The sequence below is a fragment of the Polyodon spathula genome, chromosome 3 (assembly GCF_017654505.1).
Source record: "Polyodon spathula isolate WHYD16114869_AA chromosome 3, ASM1765450v1, whole genome shotgun sequence".
Classification (NCBI taxonomy): domain Eukaryota; kingdom Metazoa; phylum Chordata; class Actinopteri; order Acipenseriformes; family Polyodontidae; genus Polyodon; species Polyodon spathula.
The window spans coordinates 70,287,837-70,315,577 of NC_054536.1; the positions used below are offsets into that span (position 1 = coordinate 70,287,837).

General features: G+C 37.1%; 1 protein-coding gene across 4 annotated transcripts in view; it reads right to left on the reverse strand.

Annotated features, from left to right (window-relative positions):
• The window catches only part of LOC121313364 (growth factor receptor-bound protein 10-like), a 104,810-nt gene that overhangs the window by 4,010 nt on the left and 73,059 nt on the right, over positions 1-27,741 (reverse strand). For 3 of the 4 annotated variants that reach the window (XM_041245789.1, XM_041245788.1, XM_041245787.1), the window contains 11 exons: positions 15,202-15,358; positions 10,886-11,001; positions 10,121-10,195; positions 8,255-8,392; positions 7,277-7,387; positions 5,815-5,913; positions 4,937-5,014; positions 4,069-4,185; positions 2,201-2,267; positions 1,706-1,793; positions 1,493-1,586 (listed from right to left, as the gene is read on the reverse strand). In XM_041245789.1, coding sequence (XP_041101723.1) covers positions 1,493-1,586; positions 1,706-1,793; positions 2,201-2,267; positions 4,069-4,185; positions 4,937-5,014; positions 5,815-5,913; positions 7,277-7,387; positions 8,255-8,392; positions 10,121-10,195; positions 10,886-11,001; positions 15,202-15,358 — 1,140 coding nt within the window. Of the gene's footprint in view, positions 1-1,492; positions 1,587-1,705; positions 1,794-2,200; positions 2,268-4,068; positions 4,186-4,936; positions 5,015-5,814; positions 5,914-7,276; positions 7,388-8,254; positions 8,393-10,120; positions 10,196-10,885; positions 11,002-15,201; positions 15,359-15,920; positions 16,123-27,741 lie in introns of those variants that run through there. The other variant, XM_041245790.1, reaches the window with a different exon arrangement.

Genomic DNA, 27,741 nt, shown 5'->3' on the forward strand with positions numbered 1-27,741 from the left:
TTTCCTCCATCCTCCCTTCCTCCTCCACTTTGCTGTGTCACCTGTGCAACGGTTCCCTCTGAGAGCAAGTGAAGCTCACTTCCTAACCTTAGAGGCAGACTACATTGTCTCGCCCTCAGAGGAAGATTCCCGCTGGTCAGAGGGGACCCCTGGCCAAAACTTTAACTATATTTTGTTTTCCATTCTCCTGCTTAAATTTATTTATTTGCATCCGTGCCAGTCTCCCCCTTCGAGCAAGCTTGCTCCCAACTTTCAAGCTAGTCACTGACTCAATTTATCGAAGGTGGCTATTACAGCTTGGGGTGGGGGTGACAGGGAAGAACCCTGACCCTCTGTTTATTTCTTTATACTCTTTTCCAGCACGAGGCTCTCCATGCGGCCTTAGAGCATCAGCTGAGTCTGACTCTTTTGATTAGATGTCTCAGTAAGCCAGGGAAACCTCAGTTCATCCTCCATCCTTCCTTAGAGTCCCCTTGGGGGAAGTTACCTCGCTTCCCAGCCTTGGAGGGCAATTGGTTCGGTCTCACCTCCACAAGTAGTCAAGGGAAAACCCCTATTCTGTTGCTAAAGTCACAAGCACTTTGTCTATATTCTAGAAGTCCCTTTACACAGGCCTGCCTCCTGCCTTGTGAATATCGCTTTACTCAAAGACCGAAGAGCTGCCTCTTCTTTCCTGTTACATTCTCTTCTTCTTTGGCATTTTCCATTTCGCAATTTGAGCAAAATAATTAGCTCAAAGACTGAAATAACCTTTAATTTCGTTCTTTGTTAATTTGTAAATGCTCAAATCGTGAAATGGTTATTTTTTGGTCTGTGATTGACAAATCCTGACTGAGTGTAACATTTATAATCAATAACCGATGACAGGGTCTGTGGTAAGACCAATCTTACTGCACTCCTGGGTGGTTGAAGGTACTCACCCTAGGGCCTTGGGCCTCAACACACCCAAGCGTGTGGCAATATGTCTTACCACACACACTGTCGTGGGCTATTGCTTACATAACAAATACTAGCATTACTACCGTTTACAAAAGTCAGGAAATTCACTACAAAACACCTTAACATTGTTTGGTGGAACTTTTGCTTGTTAAATGTTGATAAAAGTTTTCAAATGTATTTTCTTTCTCTCTGCCCTTTATCATTGAATGCTACCCTGCCCCATCACACCTCAGTATCTATGCTAAAAGCCTAACCTGGGTGCAGCTGAGTTATGGGTGGTATGGCATTTCTGCAAATTGAAGTTCATTTAATTGTCATTTGTGTAAGTCATTTTGTGACTTGTGGCTTCAAGCTTCAAACCATAACAATTTTTTAACAAAGTTTTTTTTTTTTTTTTTTTTTTTTTTTTTTTTTTAAATACAAGTGGTGGACTAACAGTGATTAAATTGATTTATAAAAGCACAATATACTGCCATGAAAAACAAGCAGAGATCAGGTACAAATGCAGATTACTTCAGCAAGAGGCAAACTAATATTATGTAAAAATACTTACAGGTAAGATCTGGAAATGTTTAATTTTCTGATGATGGCACAGAGTAAGTACAAATGCTTTTGGATTACTCTGACTGTCCCTCAAAAGGAAAATCCTAAAAAAAACAAAAAAAAAAAAAAAAAAAAAAAAAAATACTCGTCAGAAATCACATCAGGTAAGTTTTATTTATTTTTTGTTTCAGATATAAAAAAAAATGCAGATTTTTGTTCATACCCATCAACTAGCCCTTGTTGTATGATCATTCTGTGAGAGTCTTCTCGAGCGATCCTCCCGTGAAACCACGGCTGTGTTCTGTGAATGACTGAGGATGAATGCACCTTATTAAAACACTGTATATATTTGAAGTTTAGCTCAAATTATAACAATATCAGACACACAATTGTTAAAACCTAAACCTGTCTCAGATATTTCCCACTCAAGTTCTGTGTTAAAGTGACAAAAGGGAGATGCACTCAGGCCTGATATTCCAACTCCAGGCTCTTGGAAAATTAAGAGTAGTTAAGACCTGGATTTATCATGGCAGTTTCACCTTCAAGAACATCCTTTATAAATCAAATTGCAATCCTTACCTTGTGATCATTGCAATTGTAAAATCTTGTGGTGATCCTGAGGAATGCAAACTAGTTTCCCATTTTCTTTAGTAGTGCAGGTGGAGCCAAAAAGTCATAACCTCACATGACTATCAAAGACAATATAATGTAAAACTACCTGAGTTTAGTGCGTTGGGATGGAGGGGGCTTGGGCTTCCAAGGACATTCATACGCTGACTTCGTTTCTGAGGAAGAGACCAAAAATTTATGACAGTGATGGAGTTCTCATTACATTACAGATCAATTCTGTAAAAAAAAAAAAAAAAAAAAAAAATCACATGGGTCTGGTCCCTCCACAGGGTAGTCTTTAAACAAGCTCACAGGGCAGGGAAAGCTTTCATTACTACAGTAAAGTTACACACACTAACTTAAATAATAAGACTCCAGTTTACTACACAGAATAAGTATTACCTTAATACATCAAATCCAAAACTAGTGGCTCAAACAGAATACATAATCATTGTAGCTCTCAGGCAGTTATTTTGATCTGTATCCTCAGTAACTATTCCACTGAACAGCAAAGCATACAGTAGCTGTGTCATGAACACTGCCCCAGGTTAAAACATTGGTCTGAGGTGATTGTTCTGTGTGTACAGACTGACACTTGCCTATGCAGACACATATATCAGTATTCACTGCAGTAACTACTTGGGACGTGCTGATACTGGTATTTTCTGAGTCCTTGCCTTCAAGAAATTTGAAGTTGTTAGGTATCAATTAAATGGAATAAACATGTTAATTAATCAACACGAAATTTGGTCCCTCAGTTTCTCTTGTCTGGACAATTACCGAGTATCAATCAACAACCTGACGGTGTTATTTAATATAGATCCTGTTTTGATGAAACTAACAAAAACTCAATTTAATTTTACAAGTGATTATTTGTCTGACTTTCTTTTGTCCTTTTGATATGACATATATATATTCACTTTCCTTAGAAGTGCGTAATCTCTGCAGTGGGAGTGTAGTCCTTCGCAAAGGCATGAAGTCTGAACAGAAACTCGAAAGAACTACATATACCAGTTCCAGAGTAATAGCTCAAGTTAGGTTTAATGAACGGTCACGTTTAAGTGACGAATCAGTTGCATTTGTTAGTTTTGCAACATATTTTTTATTGGTACGGAATTACAAATATCACAGCTTCCAACTGGCACTCAAGATGGAGGTTCATTGCCTTTGATTGACACTCAATTGTAAAAAGTGAGGGATGGGCAACTTTTCTTGTTTTGAAATCAACATATTAAAAAATAAGTGTGCTTTGATGTAATAGCTGCCGATAAACACTTCTTAAAGGCAATTACCAGAAGACACAGTACATTGATTCTATCCTTGAACTGCACACTGGGCATGTCCCCTTCTTTTGTAGAACAAATAGGATTTTTATGAACAATATCCCAAGAACCCCCCCCCCAAAAAAAAATAAAAAATAAAAATAAACTGTATTTATCACAATTGCAGAAGTTCTCTTGATATAAGTAGAAAATGTAACTGGCACATGTACACATTTACAACAACTGCACTTTACAAGGAAAAATAACTTAAGCCAAAATATAGCCAAAAATAAAATTGTTTAGTAGGTTTGACTGATTGAAAGTCTGCTTTTTTTGCTACACTGTTTTCATAAACATGTTGCATGTTCACATGTCTACAATCACAGATGCAGATTTTCAATAAGCAGTATAAAAAAAACACACACTTTTGTTTCTATTATTCTCTTATGTTTATAATGTTCAAAGAGTGTACAATAGAAAGCAGGCACCATATACTGGAACGATCCAGCTTGAGAGAATGTTTCCAGCAATGTTTTAGATCATCATGAATAAAAAAAAAAAAACCCTGCATTGTCAAATCACACCATTGATTGAGTGGGGACGCAAACACATTTTTGGAAAACACTGTTCCAAGCAATGATTCTTACTGGACTAGGAAGTTGGAATCAAGCCTCAATGAAGCTGTTGACAGGGTTAATACATTTGGTTCTCTTACCCGCCAGGCATGGCCCTCCTCCATGGCTGCGCTTTGTGCTTCAGCTGGGTTATCAATGACTCTTCCTATTCTTCCTGAGAAGTCCATGGCTACCAGAGAGTTTTCGGATATACTTCTCTACAAAGCAATGGCATACAAAACAATAACAAGCTCAATACTGTTAAAATAAAATACTACACAAACTGCATCTCAACATTCGTATGTTGATGTACTACAGCCAACATTTTTGGGGGTTATTTTGTAAAGCTCGTCCATCTTCTTGCACAGTGAATGGGCAAATTTACCAAATGAAAATAGACAAATATTATGACAAGTAAACTTGTCAGTTAACCAGTGCAGCCGGAATTGAATGCACTAAAAAGCATTGCGTACAGCTCACAGCCTTTTATAGAAATGTTAAACACAATTTCAATCGTTCTGTCATTATCAGGTAGAACAGTACTAGCAAAAAGTCTTTATGAGCACAATTTATTTAATCGGCTGCTCTAGGCAGTCAGTAATGAAAAAATAAAGCAAATTGACGTGTAGAATTACCACGGCATTTGTACTCTGCATTGAAGGTACTGAACGTAGAAAGTTAATTCTGCCATTTTGATTCCTGGAATCCAATCTATTTTATTTTAGGCTTCTGTCAACTAATACATTTTTTTTTCTAGTCAAAACACAAAAAACTCTTCTGAAATCTTGCTAACTTTTTTTGTCACAAAGGTCATTTTAGAACCAAAATGTGGATTTGCAAAGGGCAAAAATGCTAGGGATTATGTCTTGCATACCTGCTAATCAATATCTGCTAAAGCACAGCCCTACTCTAATAACATTCTGCATCTCAGAATACACAATTTGAAATACTTTTGAAAAAGATTCTCACCACTGGTGCTGAGAAGTGTGACAGTAAAGACTTTCTCTGTCTGGGAATTTTGTAGTTCTGATACAGCAACATTCCATACTGTGGATGAAAACAGGCTTTGGTTTAATGTAAAATATTATATAAATAAATGTAGGAAAATGACATTTGTTTTTAAAAGTCACCCCTTCAGAAGATAATATAAACTGTAATTTATATTCCACAGGGAAAGAAACATAGTTCCTAGTTCTAATAATTCACGGAATGCAAAGTTACACTTTAAATGCACTTGAATCAAGATACACTACACTGAAACATTTTGAGGCCCGGAGAGAAGTGTTAAATTTGTTCAGTTAATCAAATAATTAGACTAATTAAGTAACTGAGAGCTCAGGTAGAATGAACGACACTGCGGCCCTCCATGAACACAGTTTGACACCCCTGAGTGAAAGTACAGTGGTGTACAAAAAGCTACACACACATAAAACATAGCCTGCTAGATAGGAAGTAGTTAAACTGGCGACCAAGCCAAAGAAAAACATATTTGCAGAGAATAATCTAAAGATGCCAAATGGGGAAAAAAGTTGGATGCAATAACAATGCACTGAAATCCTTCAAAGAATCTGTATTCCACAAAATCTGGGCAGCGATAAATTATGTTGAAGAAGAAATAAAATCTAGGATGATAAACCTTTTAAAACATAACACACGACACCCTTACTCAGCCACAAAAAGTGAAGCTGCTCATAAGAATGAGCAGTGGATTCCATAGAGCAAGTGAGTACGGGTAACTTGATAGCTACATAACACTCTAAAGAGATAAGAGATAATGGGGAACCCACTAAGAAAAACTGTTTCAACGAGGCATCCCAAGATTGCTATTTAAACATGCTGCGTCATACTTTGAAGAGTCGGAATGCTGTTATCCAACAAGTCCTGCTCTGCTCATCTTCAGCACATAACAACCTCAGCTCTTTTGTTTCATTCCTTGCTTTGTTGGGCTGCAAGATAAACAATAAAATAAAATAAAAAATTAAAAAAATTGTGTTTTAGTGTTGAATATGCAGAGAATAAAAGTTTTACTAAGTCTAATACTGTATTACTTCCAGCTGTATTTGGGCTAAGTGTCAGATGTGGTTGCTAGTGTCCCCCCCCACCCCCCCACTCCTTTTTTTAATTCACTGTGTCAGAAAATATGCCTAAATTCTAATGCGACCAAACTGTGACTATTGGGTTAAAAGAGCGGTCTAATAAACAGTATTGGCACAGAAAGAGTGGTCTAATAAATAGTACTGGCACAGAGCAGATTTGGATTAGTTGATCTGTAGAATCCTGGCTGGAAGGCATGGGTACTTTGATTACTGGTTGGTGCTTGGCACTGGTGTACATTCAATAATAACTATTAACAGGTTTGAACAACCATTTTCTAGTGTACAGCGCTAATGCAAAATGGCTACAGGAAAGCGAAAGCAAGTTGTGCTTATAATTAGTTTTTTTTTTTTTTTTTTTTTGTAAACCTATGCATTCTGCAACTGTGTAAATTACCCGACATTAATATAAGTGCATACAGCACTGTGGTAGGGCAGGAGCCCTGCGCATGGAGTGATTTTTGTGTAAATGTTTATTGTAAATAGTGTGTTTTTATTGTAATTAATTAATGAAACACCTGGACACTCCTGGGAGAATCTGCTTGTTGTGTGTGATTACCAGGTGTGAAATCTAACCAGCAGGTAGGTGTGTTCCAGCGGGGAGGCAGGTATAAAAAGGTTCCATTTATTCACCTCAGGGCTGCTGCAAAGCCAAAGCCAACTGGGCTAAAGAAGCTGACATTTGCCGATGTGTGTGTGTGTGTGTGAGCCAGGGGTGGATACCAAAGAGTAAGTAAGCAAGTCAGAACAGCCGACAGCCGGCTGAGTAGCCGGAGTTCGCTTATTATTTAACAAAGAAAATTAGTTCAGAGATTGCAGATCCCAACAAAGTTTTTGTACACTGTGTTGTATGTACTCCATGCGCCATCATCGCTGGTTGTGTCACACAAGCTGTTCAGTGTGTTATGTAAATAAAACCTGTTCGCCTGTGGTGCGTATCAACTTCAACCTCTGTCCCGATTTCCTGTCTGTCGCTGAGTAGTGAATGACCACACGACAGACGGCTACCCTGTCACAAGCATTAATACCATGTATCTTTCTAAACAAGGAATTCAGGGGAGCTCTGTAATAAAAGCTGAACTTCAAAACAATAACTATGTAAACATAGTAATTGTTACAGCTGTGTATAATGGTATACCACAGTCAGATACATGACTGACTACTGTACTTGGCGCACCTTAAAACACTAACTGCTTCATCAATAAAGTGAGCCTACCTTTATACAGAATCCAAAGTCTGTTGGTGCATTGTAAAGCTTCTTGCTGGTAATAACTGAGAAGATGTTACTGTCCTCAAGATCAGCTAGTAACTGCAAATGCCTAGGCTCCTGTATGACATGATAACTCAAATTAGAACAAGACATTTTGCAGATCTATCCTTGCATGTGAAATGCAGAGCATTAAAAGCACTAGTGACTGGTTGCTAGTTTCTTCAAGTAAAGCAGAGTTAGATTTCTATCTGTTCAGATAGCAGTTACTCCACAGCAATGGCTCCTCTGCACTAAAATGCTACTATGGTCTCACAGAAAGCGTAGTTCAAACATGCAGTGCCTTCTTGGCAAGTTAATTTACAGCCAGACCTGAATATGATGACTGTTCAACGGCCTGTCAAATATTGCTCTATTTATAAGTTATTTAGCATGGCTAATTTACTTACATAGTGATTCATCCATGACCAGGTGCTCCTCCTATACAGTATTAGCTTGACTAAGTAAATGCTCGACACCAAATCAGACTATACTTAAGGCTGTCATTTTTTCAAAACAGCATTTCACTGACTAAAAATAGGTATTTCAAGATATTTCACGATTAGACAATGTTTATTAAAGCAGAAAAAACAGCGTTATCACATTCTAAATTGTTATTATACAAGAAATGCTCCTAAATATTTAAATGCTAAATTGTAGAATATTTCATTTTTTATGGTCATCTTTTAAAAAGATATTCTATTTTCACCATCAATGAACTATCAAATAAAATGTAAACAAAAAAAAAAAAAAAACACATGTCCCATTGTACTGGACAGAGTGATCTTTAGCAGAAGCATTTTCATTCTTTAATGCAGCTGGTGTCTTTTTCTTCAAAGACATGTTTAAGAAATTGTGCAGCTCTATGCTGTGTGTTACCAGGCAATTACTGTTGGCAAACTAAACTGCCTGCATTTCTTAACTATTAAAAAACTGTAATAAACTTGCCTTAGAGTTTCCTTTTGTAGAGCAATATAGCCCTGACCTTCTTAAAAACACATATAGCTTCTTCCAGGATTTCCTTCCCAATTCTTTGACGTGCAAGAAACCCTGAATTTCAGGACAACTGCTGGAGTTTAAGAAGTTCTGGGGAAAAACAATGAAAAAGAGACACCTTGTAAGGAGAGGAGGAGGAGGGGTCTTAGGCCTAGGTATTGTAGCCTGACAGCAAACCATCCCCACATTGACTGCCACCATTTTACTGGCAAAGCTAAGTGTCTTCCCAGTTCAAATTAGGTTTCAGAGTATAGTTACAATCCGATGCTGTCTGACCTAGTAGATCTCTGTAAAATTCAAGATGAACAATCACAGAGATACATCAGAGAGAGTTGCACTAGCACAGAGGCTTTCAAGTTCGTTAATTATATTGACAAGCCTGGTCCTGTGCTTGGAAGTCCAAATGTAGGCTATTACTGTTGTTAAACCCAACACAAATACACCTGGGTATGGATCACAAGATCAACCAAAAAAAAAAAAAATGCTACCAGAATGCTGGGTTAAATAAGGTTTCTATTACTGTACGAACCTTTGTCTCACAGTAGGCATATCATATACAACTTTCAGGGAAACAAGTTCAACAAAAGTTTTGCTTGTGGGAGCACCAGTTACATTTAAAAAAAAAAAAAAAAAATAAAAAAAAAAAAAAAGATAATTGAGGTCAAATGTTTGATGCAATGTAGGCTGAAAACCACAGGTTTTTCTCATGTCTTCCTAGCAACAGTAAACAAAATTAAATTAGTTTTGATACGGAGATTAGAGTAACTATTGCACTTTATTTCTAATCAGAGCTTCAGTTTAACTCACTTCACAAGAGTAAAACCATGTGCTAACAGCAGCGCTTGTGCTAAGGTGAATAGGAAGCACATAACCAAAACTAGTTATATTTTGTAAGCCTGTGTGCGACAAGGAAAAGACGAGATGCTTTTCCAAGAGACAGATAAAACCCTTTCTCTTTGCATAATATCAAAATACATCTGGCATTGCAATCTATGGCAGAGTTTGGGAAAATCCTCCAACGTTACAATGCAAGTACAGTAGAAAAAAGTGATTGGATTTCAGCGATTACTGTCCCAAATGATCGCCGAAAAAAGTCAGCTTCATAAAGCCCACTCAAGCAGAAAGTAGGTAAATTCCTTGAAATCTAATAATAGTCATGGGTTTCAAGAATATACACACTAACCACTTTCAGCCCGAAAAATAACCTGCTTAAGTGAACTGTGCCTAATGTGAAAAGCACTTAACATATCTTAATGTGCTGAAATACAAGGCAAATGCTTACAAACTTTGCAGATATCAAGCTTATCACTTCCCAACACTATCCTAAAATAAATTGTACTTTTGTAATTAAACTGCATGGATAAAACCGGGGAGAGTCGTGTTAATTGTGATATCCAATGTTCTGGATTTATTTAATTTGGTACTGGTGTTTTGTAATAAATTCAGGATGACTGAAAAAAAACTGCATTTTAGTTTTAATTTGAAAACAATTGTACGTGTTAAAAAAAGGAATCCCAATAGCTTTTACTAAATAGGGGTAAACTTAATAAACTTCATTTTGCACATTAAGTGGCCTCCTTCACCAAACCTTTGGGAATCCCTGGTCTATAACATATCTGACCACACTACTTCCTGCCAAATGAATACTCAGAAGCTGAACTGTGGAATGTAAACTGCCTTGCTGTATATCATTTTTCCTTTCGATGTGGAACAAGAGACGGTATAGGAAAAATGTAAGAAGATTTGAATTACTATATATAAACTAACCTCTTATAGGATCACCAATAATTAATAATTACAAGCAAAATATCTTCATACCTGTAAGAGCTGTGACGGTGGAATAGTGCCGTTGGTTTCCTGGCACCATGCTACCATCTGCTCTGGGAAAAAGTTCTGTTAAAATAAAAATAAAATAAATAAATAAAAGATGTTGAAAGGAACTGTTTCACCTTGATACCTGGTGATTATTAAATGCCGACGTTCTTTTTACAAGCTACACTCAGTCATTTAACAAGTTTCCCCAGTTTGTAGGATAATCTGCTGCTTTCAGGGGTGTTTTACCAGGGTTTATTTCTTAACACCTAAAATCAGAAACAACTGTTTCAAATCACACCCCTAATGTACAGCTGTTTAATTCTGCTAAGAGCAACTATTTGAAACCTGTGGATTTATTTATTTCTCTCAAATGTTAACTTATACACAGCCACTTGATCATATGATTATAAAATATGCTTTCAGTCCTAAAAATTGGTGTTATGAAAAGCATTCCCCAACACTTATACATTTTCAGATGGACACCAGAACATTATGTGTTAGACAGTGGTTACTTTTGCTGCCGACGATGTTTTTCAATCTTTACAAAAATTAGGTATTGTACTGGCAGAAAGTGGTCGATTACCATTTTAATTGGTGTACACACAGGTTCAAATAGGTCTCTGTAACATGAGAAGAAACCTTGCAATTCACAGCAATGACATAATTAAAACCAGAAAGAACTGGTTCTTAAGGATTACATTTGCATTGTTTAAGATCTTCCCCTTCCTTCTCCTCCCTATAATTTTAGGGCAAAATGTAAAAACTCACCGCAGGATTTTTAAAAAATTCATATTTGGCATAGTTCTTTCTGAACACAAATTTGCTCTCACTTGCCATTGTAGACTGGACTTGAACCACATGCTCATGGTCTTCCAAACTTCTATCTAGCAATAGAGGAAACAAAAAAAAGAAAACATATTAGAAAACAAAAAAAAAAAAAACAATATATGTTCGGGTGTGCTTTCTAATGTTATTCAGTCTAAAGCCAACAGCCAAAATTTGAGCCTAAAGCCAACAGATTGGGTTTAAAATTACTTTTGACCTTTAACAGTTTTATTGACTCAGAAAATCTCTCAAACAACCTGACCAAAATGTTGTTGATTTCAAGTTCATTTAAAGTTGTTAATGTCTGGGTTTCTATGTCAGTGTAAGAACGACCACACGCATCCAGTAAATACCTGGTTTGTCTACCTCATAAGGAAAATTCTTTAAAATGAGAACGGGAGCTCTTTGAAGCAATGCTGTCATTACCCAATAGTCAATTTATTTCAGGTCAAGCCTGGGCACACACTAACAAACTAAAATGCTAAAAGTGGATTGAAATAGCAATGCTGTTAAATTCTGTCAGTCTGATTTCAATTTTACAAGCAGCAATAGCAAACACTGTTGACAGTGAGATTTAAAAAAATATTTTACGTACTTATTTTTAATTTTACATTATTCTCAATATTATATCAGTTCCTCCTTCCACAAGTTGATGCACATAACTGAACTTAAGTCTTCAGGCAATATTGAATGAGGCCAACTTTAGGAAAATAATGAAATATCTGCAGTAAGTAATGCATAATAAAAGTGCTCTACTGTGTTTTATTCGATCACTGCTTTCACATGGTAGTGTATCATTTTACTAGAAAAAACTCTGTGTTCATATTTGGTCCAACTTATTTGAAAGGCGACCCCAGCACTACAACAATATTAACCTGCTGTCACTTTTGTCTCATATAGCTACAGATATTTAGACTGATTTGAGAACAGCTTACTGAAATAAATCTGCATTTTTCTAAGACATATTTTGTAGGCCATGCAACCCATCTGGGGAAATTTCAAATAAATCCCAGGTGATCATTGTTGGATTTACATCAACTTAAGTTTGTTGAGTCATTCTTACATAATTCCCTCTATTTTTGCATGAATTTGCATGTTCTGAATCCACGAGCGTACAGACAAGTGATCCAAACATCCCCTGTGCACCGATCCTGTATTAACACTGCATGTATCATGACTAACATTGGAAAAATTTGGATTGGCTGATTTTTTCCTTTTTTTTTTTTTTTTTAAAACTTGCAGTGATTAAAGCTAGTGGTTCTTCAGGCAACAGGATGTTAGCACTGCATTTACTTGCCATAAGGTGACTATCATCACTGAATTAATCAACGAGTGGCATGTTAATGCGTTCCATAAGATGACCAAAATTAGTAAACACACGTGTTTTAATTGATTGCTTGGGATTAACCATTAATTCTGAAGACAAGGCACTGCCAACTAGCCTGGTCTTTCAACTTCAAGAACAAACCATTAAAAAGTATAACAGACAAATACACATTTTACAGGTCACAGTTATGATTGTATACTTCTAAACAGTTTGTAAAGAATTATATTGCATCTTTAGCATTTACAGCAGCAGCCTTACACAGATACAAAGAGAGAGAGAGAGTACCGTCTTAAATTTCTTTAAGTACAACAGGTACAGCTTAGAACCCCATGATAAGTCAGTCAGTCGTTCCCAACTGACACATTTTATTGGCCTGCATGCTGCTGTACAGGCTTAAATGCGTCTTAAAAGGTGCAGGGTTCACTTTGTCATACTTAATCTCTTCCATCATTTAGTTTAGTTTAGTTTGTGTATGTGTGTGTGTAATTATATTATTTATATATATATATATATATATATATATATATATATATATATATATATATATATATATATATATATATATATATATATACACACACATACACACACACAATACTGTGCAAAAGTTTTAGGCAAGTGTGAAAAAAATGCTGTAAAGTAAGAATGTTTTCAAAAAGACATGTTAATAGATTATATTTATCAATTAACAAAATGCAAAGTGAGTGAACCGGAAAAATATCTACATCAAATCAATATTTGATGTGACCACCCTTTTGTTTATTAAAACAGCATCAATTCTTCTAGGTACACTTGCACACAGTTTTTGAAGGAACTCTGCAGGTAGGTTGGCCCAAAAATCTTGGAGAACTAGCCACAGTTCTTCTGTGGATTTAGGCAGCCTCAGTTGCTTCTCTCTCTTCATGTAATCCCAGACAGACTCGATGATGTTGAGATCAGGGCTCTGTGGGGGCCATACCATCACTTCCAGGACTCCTTGTTCTTCTTTAAGCTGAAGATAGTTCTTCATGACTTTTGCTGTATGTTTGGGGTCGTTGTCATGCTGCAAGAATAAATTTGGGGCCAATCAGATGTCTCCCTGATGGTATTGCATGATGGATAAGTATCTGCCTGTACTTCTCAGCATTGAGGAGACCATTTAATTCTGACCAAATCCCCAACTCCATTTGCAGAAATGCAGCCCCAAACTTGCAAGGAACCTCCAACATGCTTCACTGTCGCCTGCAGACACTCATTCGTGTACCGCTCTCCAGCCCTTCGGCGAACACTGCCTTCTGCTACAGCCAAATATTTCAAATTTTGACTCATTAGTCCAGAGCACCTGCTGCCATTTTTCTGCACCCCAGTTCCTGTGTTTTCGTGCATAGTTGAGTCGCTTGGCCTTGTTTCCACATCGGAGGTATGGCTTTTGGCCGCAAGTCTTCGATGAAGACATCTTCTGATCAGACTTCTCCAAACAGTAGATGGCTGTACCAGGGTCCCACTGTTTTCTGCCAATTCTGAGCTGATGGCACTGCTGGACATCTTCCGATTGCGAAGGGAAGTAAGCATGATGTGTCTTTCATCTGCTGCAGTAAGTTTCCTTGGCCGACCGCTGCCTCTACGGTCCTCAACGTTGCCCGTTTCTTTGTGCTTCTTCAAAAGAGCTTGGACAGCACATCTGGAAACCCCTGTCTGCCTTGAAATTTCTGCCTGGGAGACACCTTGCTGATGCAGTATAAATACCTTGTGTCTTGTTGCTGTGCTTAGTCTTGGTGTATGACTTTTGACAGTAAACTGTCTTCAGCAACCTCACCTTGTTAGCTGAGTTTGGCTGTTCCTCACCCAGTTTTATTCCGAAATTTTATCAACTACAGACACATTGTTAAAATTGATGACACTACTGTTGATACATTGCATTTTTGTTCCTGGGTAGTAAGTGTTATTTCCTAATTGCTTATGCCTCAAAAGTATAGAAAATGGCTATTATTCCCCACAAACTTTGCTTTTGTGACCAGGACAGTGATATTTCAAAATATCACTATTTCCAATGGGAAAATGGGAAAATGGGAAATTACAGCATAATTGTAAATCTCGAAAAACTACTCACTTCTAAATCTTTTGTAGTCATCTTTGTATTACTTTAGTATAAATACATGTTAATTTGGATTCATATGTTGTTTTTTTCTGACTATGTGAACGAAAAGACACACATTTGCCCATTTTCCCATTGGAAATAGTGATATTTTGAAATATCACTGTCCTGGTCACAAAAGCAAGGTTTGTGGGGAATAATAGCCATTTTCTATACTTTTGAGGCATAAGCAATTAGGAAATAACACTTACTACCCAGGAACAAAAAAATATATATATTTTTGTTACACAGTGTGATCATTAGCACCTGTTTGTTATAATTGTTTAATCATACACCTGACTATATGCCTACAAAATCCCTGACTTTGTGCAAGTGTACCTAGAAGAATTGATGCTGTTTTGAAGGCAAAGGGTGGTCACACCAAATATGGATTTGATTTAGATTTTTCTTCTGTTCACCTCACTTTGCATTTAGTTAATTGATAAATATAATCTATTAACATGTCTATTTTTGAAAGCATTCTTACTTTACAGCATTTTTTCACATATATATATATATATATATATATATATATATATATATATATTATTTATTTATTTAATTTTATCAAAGGCTATTAAAAGAAAACAAAATCACCCACAAGGCTAGAAATATCAAATTATTATTTATTTATAAAGGGAGGCCCACATTTATAGACAAAATATATAAAAGCTAAGATCAGTATAAATACATACACATATAATATAAGGGAACTAAACAGCAACAGGAAAAGGATCCTGCGGAATCTACAGGATAAACAGAGGGCCTGAAGTTACCCAGTGTCTTGGCAAACAATAAGCACACATCCATATCACTTACCTAGCCCAAGATGAGGGTGATATTCGACAAGTGACCAACTGTTGTCATCTACACAATGGCTTTTGTACACCAGCAGCTGGCAGAGGTCTCTGGCTGTCATGTCTGCTGGAATCTCCACTACTTTGCTAGTGCCGTCTTCGCTACAAACTTTAATAATCTGCAAGAGACAAATAGACATAACCAAATAGCAGCCGGCATCATCACACAAACCACATAATAGTAACATCTGGAACTATGCAACACAGTCCTTGATGTAACAGCACACTTCCATTTGTAAAATATTATGTATTTATTTCATTTGATCCAGTTATGTCAATGTCAAGAGACTTAATTTATCATATGAAATGTCTGTATGGTTCAGCAAGTTCTCCCATATTAACCTCGGATTTCACTTCAGACCTCTCCTCAAGAGTCATGTTTCAAGTTCAAACAACAACAAACTCTGTCTTTATTTAAAAATAAATAAAAATAAACAAATAAACTACATCCATAAACTCCCGCAGTGCAGACTTTTCCCCCTAGAACACAACATTCCTTTCATGTTTCAGTGTAAATGCGATTCAGTCCATAAACAGTTCCTCTATAACATTTCTTAAAATGAGGCCATGGATTTTTTACTTTATTACCATTTACTGAACAGGCTCCCTCTCTTTCTCCTATAAAAGGCAGCAGTCTGTCAATGTTAACAGTGAAGATATTTTAAATGTGGAAAATCTTACCTCTACGGCCTGCAATAGGCAGCAGTCAGGAGAACACGATGGCATTTTAAAATTAAGCTTGCCTCTAGAGAGCTTGTTCTCTACTGCTTTCGAAACACTTGCTAGAAAAACAAAAGCCACTGCACGACTGTTCTACAGTGTTAATGGATTACTGTACTGTACCTGTCACGTAGCCCCTGCTCTGCTTAACATTACTGCAGAGCAGAGCAAGCAGATGGCACAGTTTCTAGAAAGACAACTTCCAGTGATCTACTCACAAAGGGTTACAAGCAGAGGCTTTTAGGTAGTGAATCAAACCACACTCCTCTAACCAATCATTTGGTTTGCTTGGGCTGATGTAATCACCACCCCCCCACACCCCCCCCCACCCCACCCCACCCCACACACACATCCAACTTTTTGAAAAAAAACCAAAGCAAAGATCCAATATATTTTAATGGTCAAGCCCAAAGTGAAGTGATTTTTTATTTTGTTTTTAAATTTGAAGTATTCTTTCAGCTACACACATAATACTAGTTTCTTGTTGAATAAATCCAAGTCTTCAGAGAGAGACAGAGAGGGAGGGAGGGGGGTGAGAGAGAGAGAAAAAAAGAAAGAACAGCATTTTCCTCCAGCTTCTAAATTCTCTGCCAAAAAACAAAAAAAAATCCCTCCTCTCACGTCAGGCCTCGCCTTATAGCCGACATCAAATGGACACAGCCGAAGCTCTTTAACTTCTGCATTGCCTTCCTCCGAGCTCTTCTTTCAAAACCAACATCCTCTCCCTGAGAACTCAGCACCTTCTGGTTCAACCTTTTTTTTTTTGCAGTCTAGCAAGTATGCAGTGTTGGATTTAATAGGGGCTTACCCCACCCTTTTACACAGCACACTTCCATTCTGACTTTTAAAAGAAGAACTGACGCCTGAATGGTCAACAGGCAGCTCCTGCTAACTTCTGTCTACAAATCCCCTCTCTCACTCACACCCCCCTCCTTCTCTTAATCAGCATCTAAAAAAAAACAAAGTCTTGGCAGGGAGGGGTTAATGCTTAATCTATCTAAACTAACTCAAGTCTGTCTGTATTCAGGAAACTGCTCCATCTGACAGCAGGGATGGTCTAACAAACTGTGCTCGCAGAGAAATGCAGCCCTGTTGCTATAGCCAACTAAAAGGTATTTATCCTATATAGGGTTACAGCTGTGAACCGGCATCCACTGCGGCCGCCTCCTCCTTCGTCTCGCTTTCACAGAGCGACAAGGAAACCCAGCTCTTGAGAAAATCCGGATTGAGGGAATATATGACAATATTGGAAAGTCAGCGGCACAGTTTATGTTAACTAAGAATACAAGCTACCTGGTTTGCTGCAAATTCTTTTTTAAAAATCCACATATATTAACACGATGGAGATACAGTATAATGTGCATAGTATATTTTTAAAAGCATTCAATGTTTCTTTACACAATGTATGCCCCGAAAGTATTATTGATCCCTGTGCTGTACATATAATGTACAACCAACAGGAAACAACAAAAAAAAAATGCACCCTACCCAGCAGCAGCAAATGTACAGGTGCATGACACTAAAGAAACTGTCAAGACAGACTGCTGAGTGGTTATTACAGAAGTAATAATAGCAAGTTCTTTCGGCTGTTGTTAAAAGATGCCATTATAGGCATCTACCTGGTGACCTTAAGTAATCTGTACGGGGAGGTGGTAGGGAGCAGGTGTAGCTGTAGGAGGCCCCAACAGTCATACAGTTCCAGTCACATATCTTCTGCTAAACTGGTTCCAAACTCCAGTCCTCAGAACCTCAACACAGTCCAAGTTTTTGTTTCAACCATGAATGCTTTGCTTTCCAGTGCCCACAAAAGAGCACACACAGACTCAGTTGTTAGTTTGTCTATGGGAAATGCTCTACGTGCATCATCAGAGTACAGTGCACATTTTCAGACATGTGACATTGTTGGGTCTGAAGTTTAAGATCTTTGACTATGACGCATTTTTTCTTGTTTGAGACCTGAGAGCTCACTCAGCCTACAGAGTAGCTTTGCTGACCTTTCTTGATTCCGAGAACTATTAACTGCAACAAGTAGGGGTGAGCCGATACACAAGCTACGATACGACTTGTATCACGATACTTCTTACAAACTCATCTCTGCTTGACGGACTTGAAAAAATTTCAGATATGTACACAGATTCAGTTGAAAATCAATTATATGTATTTACCACCAAGTAGTATAGCACTTTTGAGTTTAAAGCCCAAGCAGTATGACAGCTAGAGTTTTTGGGATATCAGATTTAACTGAATTAACCAAATCTCCTTACCATTTCTGAGGAAAAAAAAAATACAAAGCAATGTGTTTGATAAATATTAAAAGTACAAAGTTTGTTCATGTGTTTCTTTAGAAAAATCTAAATCTCAGCATTAAGTTGTTGTTGTTATTATTATTATTGTTATTATTATTATTATTATTATACATTTTATCACTAAGTATGTGTATTTTTCAAGTTAGGGTTGCATATATAATTTTATTTTGTATACTATTCTGTACTGTGCTGTTTTTAAATAATTTTAATTATTAGATTTAAATTAAAGACAAAATTAGTACTATGTCGGTCATTTTCATTGGGATTAACACATTTCTTTAAAGAAAGTAACATATTTAACCAAATCATAGTTTAAGGATCATTTAACCAAACAAATAGCTTTACAGGAAAAATGCATTGTTTCTCAAAAAAATAAAAATAAAAAGAAGTCGAGTCAGATGCATTTCAAAATTCTTATAGCCTATCCTCCCTCACAAATGACTTTATTCAAAGCTGTAGTGGTTCTAATGAACACTTATACAGAGGAGGAGGTTAAATGTCAGCAAAACTTGCAAAGAAAATGTACAAAATGAAATTTACTGGTTGCATAAGTATTCAGCCCCTTAAGTCAGTACTTGGTAGAAGCACCTTTTTCAGCAATTACCGTTATGAGTCTTTTTGGATAGGCCTCTACTAGCTTTGTACAGTAGGATTGTGACATTTTTGCCCATTCTTCACAGGAAAATTGCTCCATTTCTGATAAGTTTGTATGGGATTGTCAACGGACTGCAATCTTCAAGTCACGTCTCGCCATAAATTTTCGATTGGATTCAAGTAAGGGCTTTGACCGGGCCACTCAAAAACATTAATTCTCTTCTTGTTCAACCACTCCAGTGTGGCTTTGGCTTTGAGACACTGTCCTGTTGAAATGTGAATTTCCTCCCCATCTTCAGAGTCTTGGCTGACTCAAGCAGATTTTCCTCAAGGATTCATCTGTACTTTGCAACATCGATTCTCCACTCTATCCTTACAAGCTTCCCAGTCCATGCTGAAGAGAAGCATCCCCATAACATGATGCTGCCACCACCATGCTTGACAGTTGGGATGGTGTCGAGTGGGTGATATGCAGTGTTGGGCTTGCGCCAGACTTAATGCTTGGAATTTAGACTGAAAAGTAAAATTTTTGTCTCGTCTGACCACAAAACCTTTTTCCACATGTCTGCAGTATCATCTATATGCTTTTTTTCAAACTCTGTATGTGCTTGATGAGGCTTTTTGAGTAATGGCTTCTTTCTTGCCAACCGTCTATACAGACCAGCTTTGTTTAGGGACCGGCTTGATTTGTGAACACTGACTCTCATCTCAGACACCCCAAACCAGTTTCCTGCTTGCCCGGCTGCTCAGTTTGGGAGGGCGACCTGATCTGGGTAGTGTCTGGGTGGTATGATGCATTTTCCACTTGTTAATGATGGACTTCACTGTGCTGAGAGGGATAATCAGCGCCTTTGAAATTTTCTTGTACCCTTCTCCTGATCTGTGCCTCTCTACCACTTTGTCAATGACTTGTTTCGAAAGCTCCTTGATATTCATGGTTGCCTTGTTGGCTCACTACGTAAATTGCAGCTTGAAAGTCTTTATATACCTGAGGGAATTATCTATAAGTTAAACCACTATGAGTACACACAGGCTGAAACCATTTCACAAATTTTGTGACCTTTCAAACAATTTGCACTTGAGCTGATTAGGGCTACAGTAGCAAAGGGGTTGAATACTTATGCAACTGAGAATCTCTGTAAATCTTATTTATTTATATTCTATATGCATTTTCCTTTAACTTTATCAATATGGAGTAGTCTGTGTAGATTCTACATGTAAAGTCTAATTTGAAAGCGTTGTGGAGTACGCTCAGGTGCCAACAAAATGGGAAAACTTTTGCAGGGGGGTGAATACTTCTGCAAACCACTGTATGTATATATGTAAAAAAAAAAAAAAAATCCTTTATACTGGATTATGACAAGGAAGCATTAAAAGGAGAATACAATAAAACTGGTAAAAATAAAAATAAAAAACATATAGCTAACATATAATCGATGAAATAAAATGCTCTCACGAAAGCAGGCAAAAAAATATATAGCATTTGAATACAAAAACTAGTAACTTTAGGTAACAATACCCATAGCAGCAAGTTTTTACAGACACTGCTCGTTTCCCGATTCCTCTCTGTCTGTAATAAACAAGGCAGGCTGTCTCCACCTCCTCTACACTCCCATTGGTTAGAATCACAGCTGTCTCAACTCCTATTGAGCAGGCAACGTTTCAGCAGCCTGTTTTGAAGACACCTGTAGTACAGTGTCAGTATTCCCTGCTTGTTAGCAATGGAATACAGGGAGAAGAAAAAAAATAAATAAATCTTTACTCCCACTTAAATTCCGGAAGCGCCTGACCGGCTCAATGCACAATGGGATATGTCTAGGATCAAGTGGAGTTTACGTTCAGACAGCCAAGACCTTTTCTTTCATGATTTCCTTGTGGCTTAAATGTGGCATATTAGCTGCTCATTTCAAGTTTGTATCATAATATATAAAGGTGTATCATATCGTGTTGTATCATATCGATACACGATGAATCGTCTCACCCCTAGCACCAAGTCAGTGTTTTTTGGTTGATCCAAAGTACTCACTTAAACACAACAAGTTTTATGTTTAATAAACATTAAGAGCATGAAAAACACAGAAAGCAGCCAATATTTACCTATATTTTGGCAAGCCAGGCTTTAGTTTTTATTTCATTCATTGTGCTCCAACAAAGAGCTCTAAATAAGTTTGTTTTATACAGCACTTGATGTTTATATCTCTCATAACCCCTTTTTTCATCCAATAGTCCATACTGTTCCAATTACATCACTCCATTTGTTTCAATTATTTTTCACTGACGCTGGCAACACAATTCTGGTTCACGCTAGCATTAGACTCCCTAACTCAGTACATTCTTGAATAAACCTTTTACTCAGTTTATATTGTATCTAAAAATCGAGCAGTGACTGTACGAAGCCTTCCCCATGGAGATTATATATATATATATATATATATATATATATATATATATATATATATATATATATATATATATATATATATATATATATATATATATATAAAATGATTGAGTGTGAGCAGCCAATCAGCTTCCAGATCTAGCGGGCTTCTATTTTGCACAGATGCCCGCTGGAACGTTGAAGTGCTTAACTGTGAATTAAATTTTAAATCAACCTGTGCATAAATACCGGCTTTTTCTCAACATTCTAATCTACAACTAATCTGATAACATAAAAGCTACACTGAACAAAAATATTAACGCAACATGTAAAGTGTTGGTCCCATGTTTCATGAGCTGAAATAAAAGATCCCAGAATATTTTCCATATGCACAAAAAGCTTATTTCTCGCATTTTGTGCACAAATTTGTTTACATCCCTGTTAGTGAGCATTTCTCCTTTGCCAAGATAATCCATCCACCTGACAGGTGTGGCATATCAAGAAGCTGATTAAACAGCATGATCATTACACAGGTGCACCTTGTGCTGGAGACAATAAAAGGCCACTCTAAAATATGCAGTTTTGTCACACAACACAATGCCACAGATGTCTCAAGTTTTAAGGGAGCATGCAATTGGCATGCTGACTGCAGGAATGTCCACCAGAGCTGTTGCCAGAGAATTGAATGCTCATTTCTCTACCATAAGCTGCCTTCAACGTCGTTTTAGAGAATTTGGCAGTACTTCCAACTGGCCTCACAACCGCAGACCACGTGTAACCACACCAGCCCAGGACCTCCACATTCGGCTTCACCTGCGGGAGCCTCAAGACCAGACACCCGGACAGCATACAAAACTGGGTTTGCACAACCGAAGAATTTCTGCACAAATTGTCAGAAACCGTCTCAGGGAAGCTCATCTGCATGCTCGTCGTCCTCACCAGAGTCGTAACCAATTTAAGTGGGCAAATGCTCACCTTCGATGGCCACTGGCACACTGGAGAAATGTGCTCTTCACAGATGAATCCCGGTTTCAACTGTACCGGGCAGATGGCAGACAGTTAATTTATCTGGCAATGTCATAACAATAATAAAAATAATTCTCTCTGTGTATGTCGTTTTTTTTATTGTTTCTTTTTGTTAGGGACTATTTTCCTCAGAGGAAGGTTAACTGGCGAAATATCAGAAGTTCAAGGTAAATATGGGTTTTAAATTATTATTATTTTAAAAAGAGAAAATAAAGAAATAAATAATTTTCTAATAGCAACAGAGCCCTCTCGATGCGGGCTCTACCATGTGGTTAGCGCCCACGACTCTGAGGTTCCCATGTTACATACCACACCTTTAACCACCCCAGAAACGAGGAGGCTGTGTAGTCCAGTCCGGTTAAAGAAACGGGCTTGCAACCAGGAGGTACTCTGCTCAAATCCCAGCTCAACCACTGATTCATCTTGGTGACCCCAAGCAAGTCACTTCACCTCCTTGTGCTCTGTCTTTAGGGTGAGACATTCTTTTAAGTGACTCTGCATCTGATGCATAGTTAACAGACCCTAGTTTCGTATCTTGTAAAGCACTTTGTGATGGTGGTCCACTATATATAACAATAAAGATTATTATTACATATCGGACCTGCACGGCCTGAAGAGGTTTATAATGCTTAACACAGCTAACTCATCTGGTAGGGTACCATAAAAACTAGTGTACAAGTTGCCCCCTACCCCCTTTTAGAGACACCAATTCCACAAAAAAGCCTATAGGTCACACCGGTGTATAAGTTGCCCCCCCCCCCTTTTTAGGACCCCCTAAATAGCCAGAAAATAGACTTCTACAAATGTAATTTTTACAGTAATTAAAATAATTAAAACATTTTAAAATGAAGACAAAACCAGCCTTTACCTGCTTTTCTAAAAGTTTTCATGACTGGCGGGAATACTTTTCTGTTGGTTTTAAACTCGCTGTCAGCAGTGATGTTAAAACTTCTACTGTTAAATTATGTATTTAGTCCAGCTCAGCGTTATAAAACTGAAGACCGAACACTGGTTAATGTCCATGTTTTTTTTGTTTTTCTTTAAACCATTCTAAGTACATTATGAGCCCATGTTATAGTTTTTTGGTATTTTTTTCAATCTTTGTTTTCTACTATTTCCTCATCTACTGTTATGTGTCTACTCTTGACAGTTGCTGGTGCACTTTTTATTTATTTATTTTTTGCAGATGGACTGCCATTTTCACTCAAAGTTGGTGTTCTACCAGTTATCTGAAGTTTCATCCCCAAATATATTTAAGGAAATAGGTGGAATGTCACTCAATTTTGGCAGTGGTAACTAATGACTAATAAAATTGCAGTTTGAATTTAGAATGCAGTGGTGCATAGTCATTTATACAGTGCTAAGTGGCTTATTAGTATGCAAGCCATGGTATACGCTAAATATCATGTGATGCTGTTTAACCAGTCAGAGGTTGTTATTCTTCCAAGCCGATAGTGATTATATATATATATATATATATATATATATATATATATATATATATATATATATATATATATATATATATATATATATATATATATAAAAAAAAAGAGAACATAACAAAGGCGGTGGCAAATAGGGGTGGAATTCTTTTGGGAATTCTCAGCAATTAGTGTGGATAATGATTTCCTACATTTGTATAAGATATAGCAACATTTTAATCAAATCAGTCAACCCTATTGTTTGGGTACAATTCTGTATTTCAAGCTCTCCTATTTTTCTGTTCGCTGTGCAAGAGAGGAAGCAAATGGAGTCTTTGCTGTACAGTTATGGGTAAAAGTTTTGTATCACCTAGAATTTTAAGATTGAGAAATAATTTAAAACAGATAAACAAAACAACAACATATGAACATAATTTAGATATTTTATTTAACATTGTGTAATAACAGATGTAAAACTGCATTGATTTTTCAAGGGTATGCAGTTCTGGGGCTGCAAGTTTGAGACACTGAGTTCATGGTAAATGGCAGACAAGAACAGTAAATAAGTAAAAGACAAAAAGTATATATTTCTCTTGTATCATGTACTGACTATTTAAGAAGACCCCCCCCCCCAGCCCCTTCTTATTTATTTATTTATTTATTATAACTTGGCTTTAAAAAGACCTTTACCATAAGTTGTACCTTCCTAATAACTACCGATTACAATAATACAGTGATGCTGGGGGACGTAGTTAGAGGAATGCTGAAACCATTCACCTCACCCGACCCTCTGTTTCATACTGACTGGAAATGAGAAAGCAATTTCGGCCACATGAGGTTATATGGGGCTGCTCTGACAGAAAAGTAACCAAGAAATTCCCCCCCACACACACATCCTGGGTTAGTGACTCAAGAGCTGGTTGCAAATACTTTGAGCTTTATGATGCAATCTCAGAAAGGGACACAGAGCAAGAGAGATTATGGAAGCACAGAGACTGACTACAGTATGCTGTACAATTGCAAGGAGTATAAAATGTCTGTGGAGAACAGAATGTAACTATGCAGTGTAACATACTATAGTAAATCTATTTAAATATGTTCCAGGAATAATAAAAAAAAAGAAACTGTAGGATAAGCTTACATTTAATGAATAAATTACAACAAGTGTAACAGGCATGCATTAGGGCTAAAGAACACAAACATATATTACGCACCCTCTCCATGTTTTCTCACTGAAATACGGAAGCAATAAGGCACAACAGGGTGTGGGATATACTGTAATATCCACACGCCCTGAGTTCGTTAATTCAGGACAGAGTATTTAAAATACCCATTTTTTAAAAGTACATCATAGTAGACACTTCTGCTATTAAGATATTTATGTACTGGTTAGAAAGCAAGAGATGTAGAGCAGTTCCACAAAAACACCAATATTAAAATACAGAAATATTTTTTGAACATAACGTATCTTGATTCCTCTTCATTTCAACCTTGGACGAGTTAAATAAAAACAAATTCAAATATAAATCGCGTACATTTTTTATATACAAAACATCTGTAAGTTATTGTTGTTTAATAACTGTACCTGACCACAAAATGTGCTCTGGTACATGTCAACATAATCTAAACACCATTTCCCCTAATGTAATGAAGTTAATAAGAAACACAAAATCAGACCACTAAGTTATGGTGCAATGCCTTTTTCCAAATTCAACCCCTCCTACCCACAAACTCTGGGTGTGTGTGTTTCTTTCCTAGGGATATGCTTTTTATAGCCAAAGAGCTTTCTCTTATTCAGAGGCAAACTTCTCTAGGAGATTAATAAATCACATGCACCTGTGTGCTATGCTAATTACATACAGTTTAAAAACAAATCAACAGGCTAAGCAGTACCAATACTGCAGAAAACACATACATGCATCATTGTATGACAAAAATATAAATATATCATATGAGGCACATTTAATGATGCATACCCCCCCCCGACCCCCCTTCAAAAAACAAAACCAAAAAATGATTGCATAATATTTGTATTAGAGATATAGAATGTATATTGTTTTTCTTCTTGGGAGCTGTTCCAGAATCAGCATAATACAAAAAATGTATCTACAAGCTGAGTATATTAGAAGAGACAGGCAGTATAAATCAGAGAATGTATCTACAACTGAGTATATTAGAAGAGACAGGCAGCAGCTAGCACCATCCAGACCACAGGCAATACAATTACTCAGATTCTCAGCCCAGGAATCAAGATTACTCTCAGCCCTTAAATAAATAAATAAAACACATCTCACAGGCTATTTCTCTCAACTCTTGAAAAATAAGAGGCTCCATGCTGTACTGCACTTTATTACCCCTGTACTGTACAATGAGTGCAATTGTCAGCCACAAGTTAAAGATTGGTAGTGAAAGAAATAGCAGTGCCATGGTTTTCAGCTAGTTCAGCATAACCAAGACCCCATTCACATCTGCGATTTAAGGCAGCCCAGGGCTACCTTTTCCCAAAAAAGAAAAGAAAAAAGGCAGCCCAGGGCTGGCCCAGATTTAAAAAATCTACCAGGTTGACAATGACCTTTTCTTCCTGTTTTTTAGTAACAAAACGATAAATATTGCAGGATTGTGGATCTCTACAATGATTAATAATGCTGGTGACTGGCATATTCAGCCACCACTGTTTATTTTGCACGCAACGATACACATAGCTACAGAAGTGTGGAGGAAAATTATTGAATTCTGACTCTGATATATATATATATAAAAAACTGAATATGAAATGCCTTTCAGTCTACAACAGACAGTGATTACATCATTTAAGGGTAGTAGTCACCCTTGAGCTTCTGGACAACATTACACATCACCCCTAGGCTTTTTGATAACACTGCCTCTTATTGTCCTACTGAAACTTTCTGGTAACACAGACACCAGACACAACCTATTTTCAAACTTGTACAAACTGTATATCTGGGTTAACAGTCTCTTTTAGACTCTTCCCTTGTTACATTGATTAAAATATCTACAGCTGACAATAAACCTGAATCCTGAGTCTCTCCACCACAGAAGTGTGCGTCTTTACATTACAGTGCTGATCATTTCTTTTAGCTGCTTGCTTTTACTCACACAAAGTACTGTTTTCATGCATAAATACTAAGATTTTGATGCACCATGTGAGGGTGAGACCCTCACTGTAATACCTCACTGTTATTGTAATTATTATTAGGCTTCCAAGGCCATGGCTGGGAACACTACTAGTGTCCACAGCTGAATGAACACGATTGATCACACTGTTTGGAAGCCATACTGGACCATTTACAAACAACATCTTGTCGGGAATCACTTGTCACAGAGTTCTGAAACTTGGTATACACGGTTAGGGATTGTCCAAGATGCATGGTACTACCGCTAACCTGACTGAAGCAAAACTTGGCATACATGATCAAAGTATGGTTCTTTACAGTTTGCCCAAATGCAGTTCCTACAGTAAAAGAAAACATGGCTGCAGGGGGCCCAATCAAATTTCTGCATTGTTGCAGTCTATATTGCACATAAAATGAACACTCTAAAATGAAAACTCATGCAACTTCAGAGTAGTGGAGGCCTATGGGAATTAATGTATGCTCTATTTAAAAAAAAATACTTTTGATTTTGACCTCTCCTTAAGGTCAAATGTAAAACTAGCTCATAACTCCTTACAGTGTGCAGATAGGGTCATGGTTACTGTGGAACACATACAGGAACAATGATACTAACAAGTAAACAATAGACCAGTTTAACGATTGTGTTTGTAAACAAAGATAGTGAGAATAAACATGCGTAATGTATTTAAAAGTATTTAATGCCGTGTCTTTCCTTAGGAGGGAGCAGTTGCACTAGTATTAGGCGGTCAGTTATGAACTAGTCTTGTGAATGTCAGTCATTACATGTACAACCTGATAGTCATTTGCAAACTGAAGTATATGATACGAAAATAAATATTTATACCAGTGAACACTAGCAAGTTGCTGTTTCCCGCATTCTAAATACCTCTGTGTTCTTGAGAGAATAATGTGGGGGGG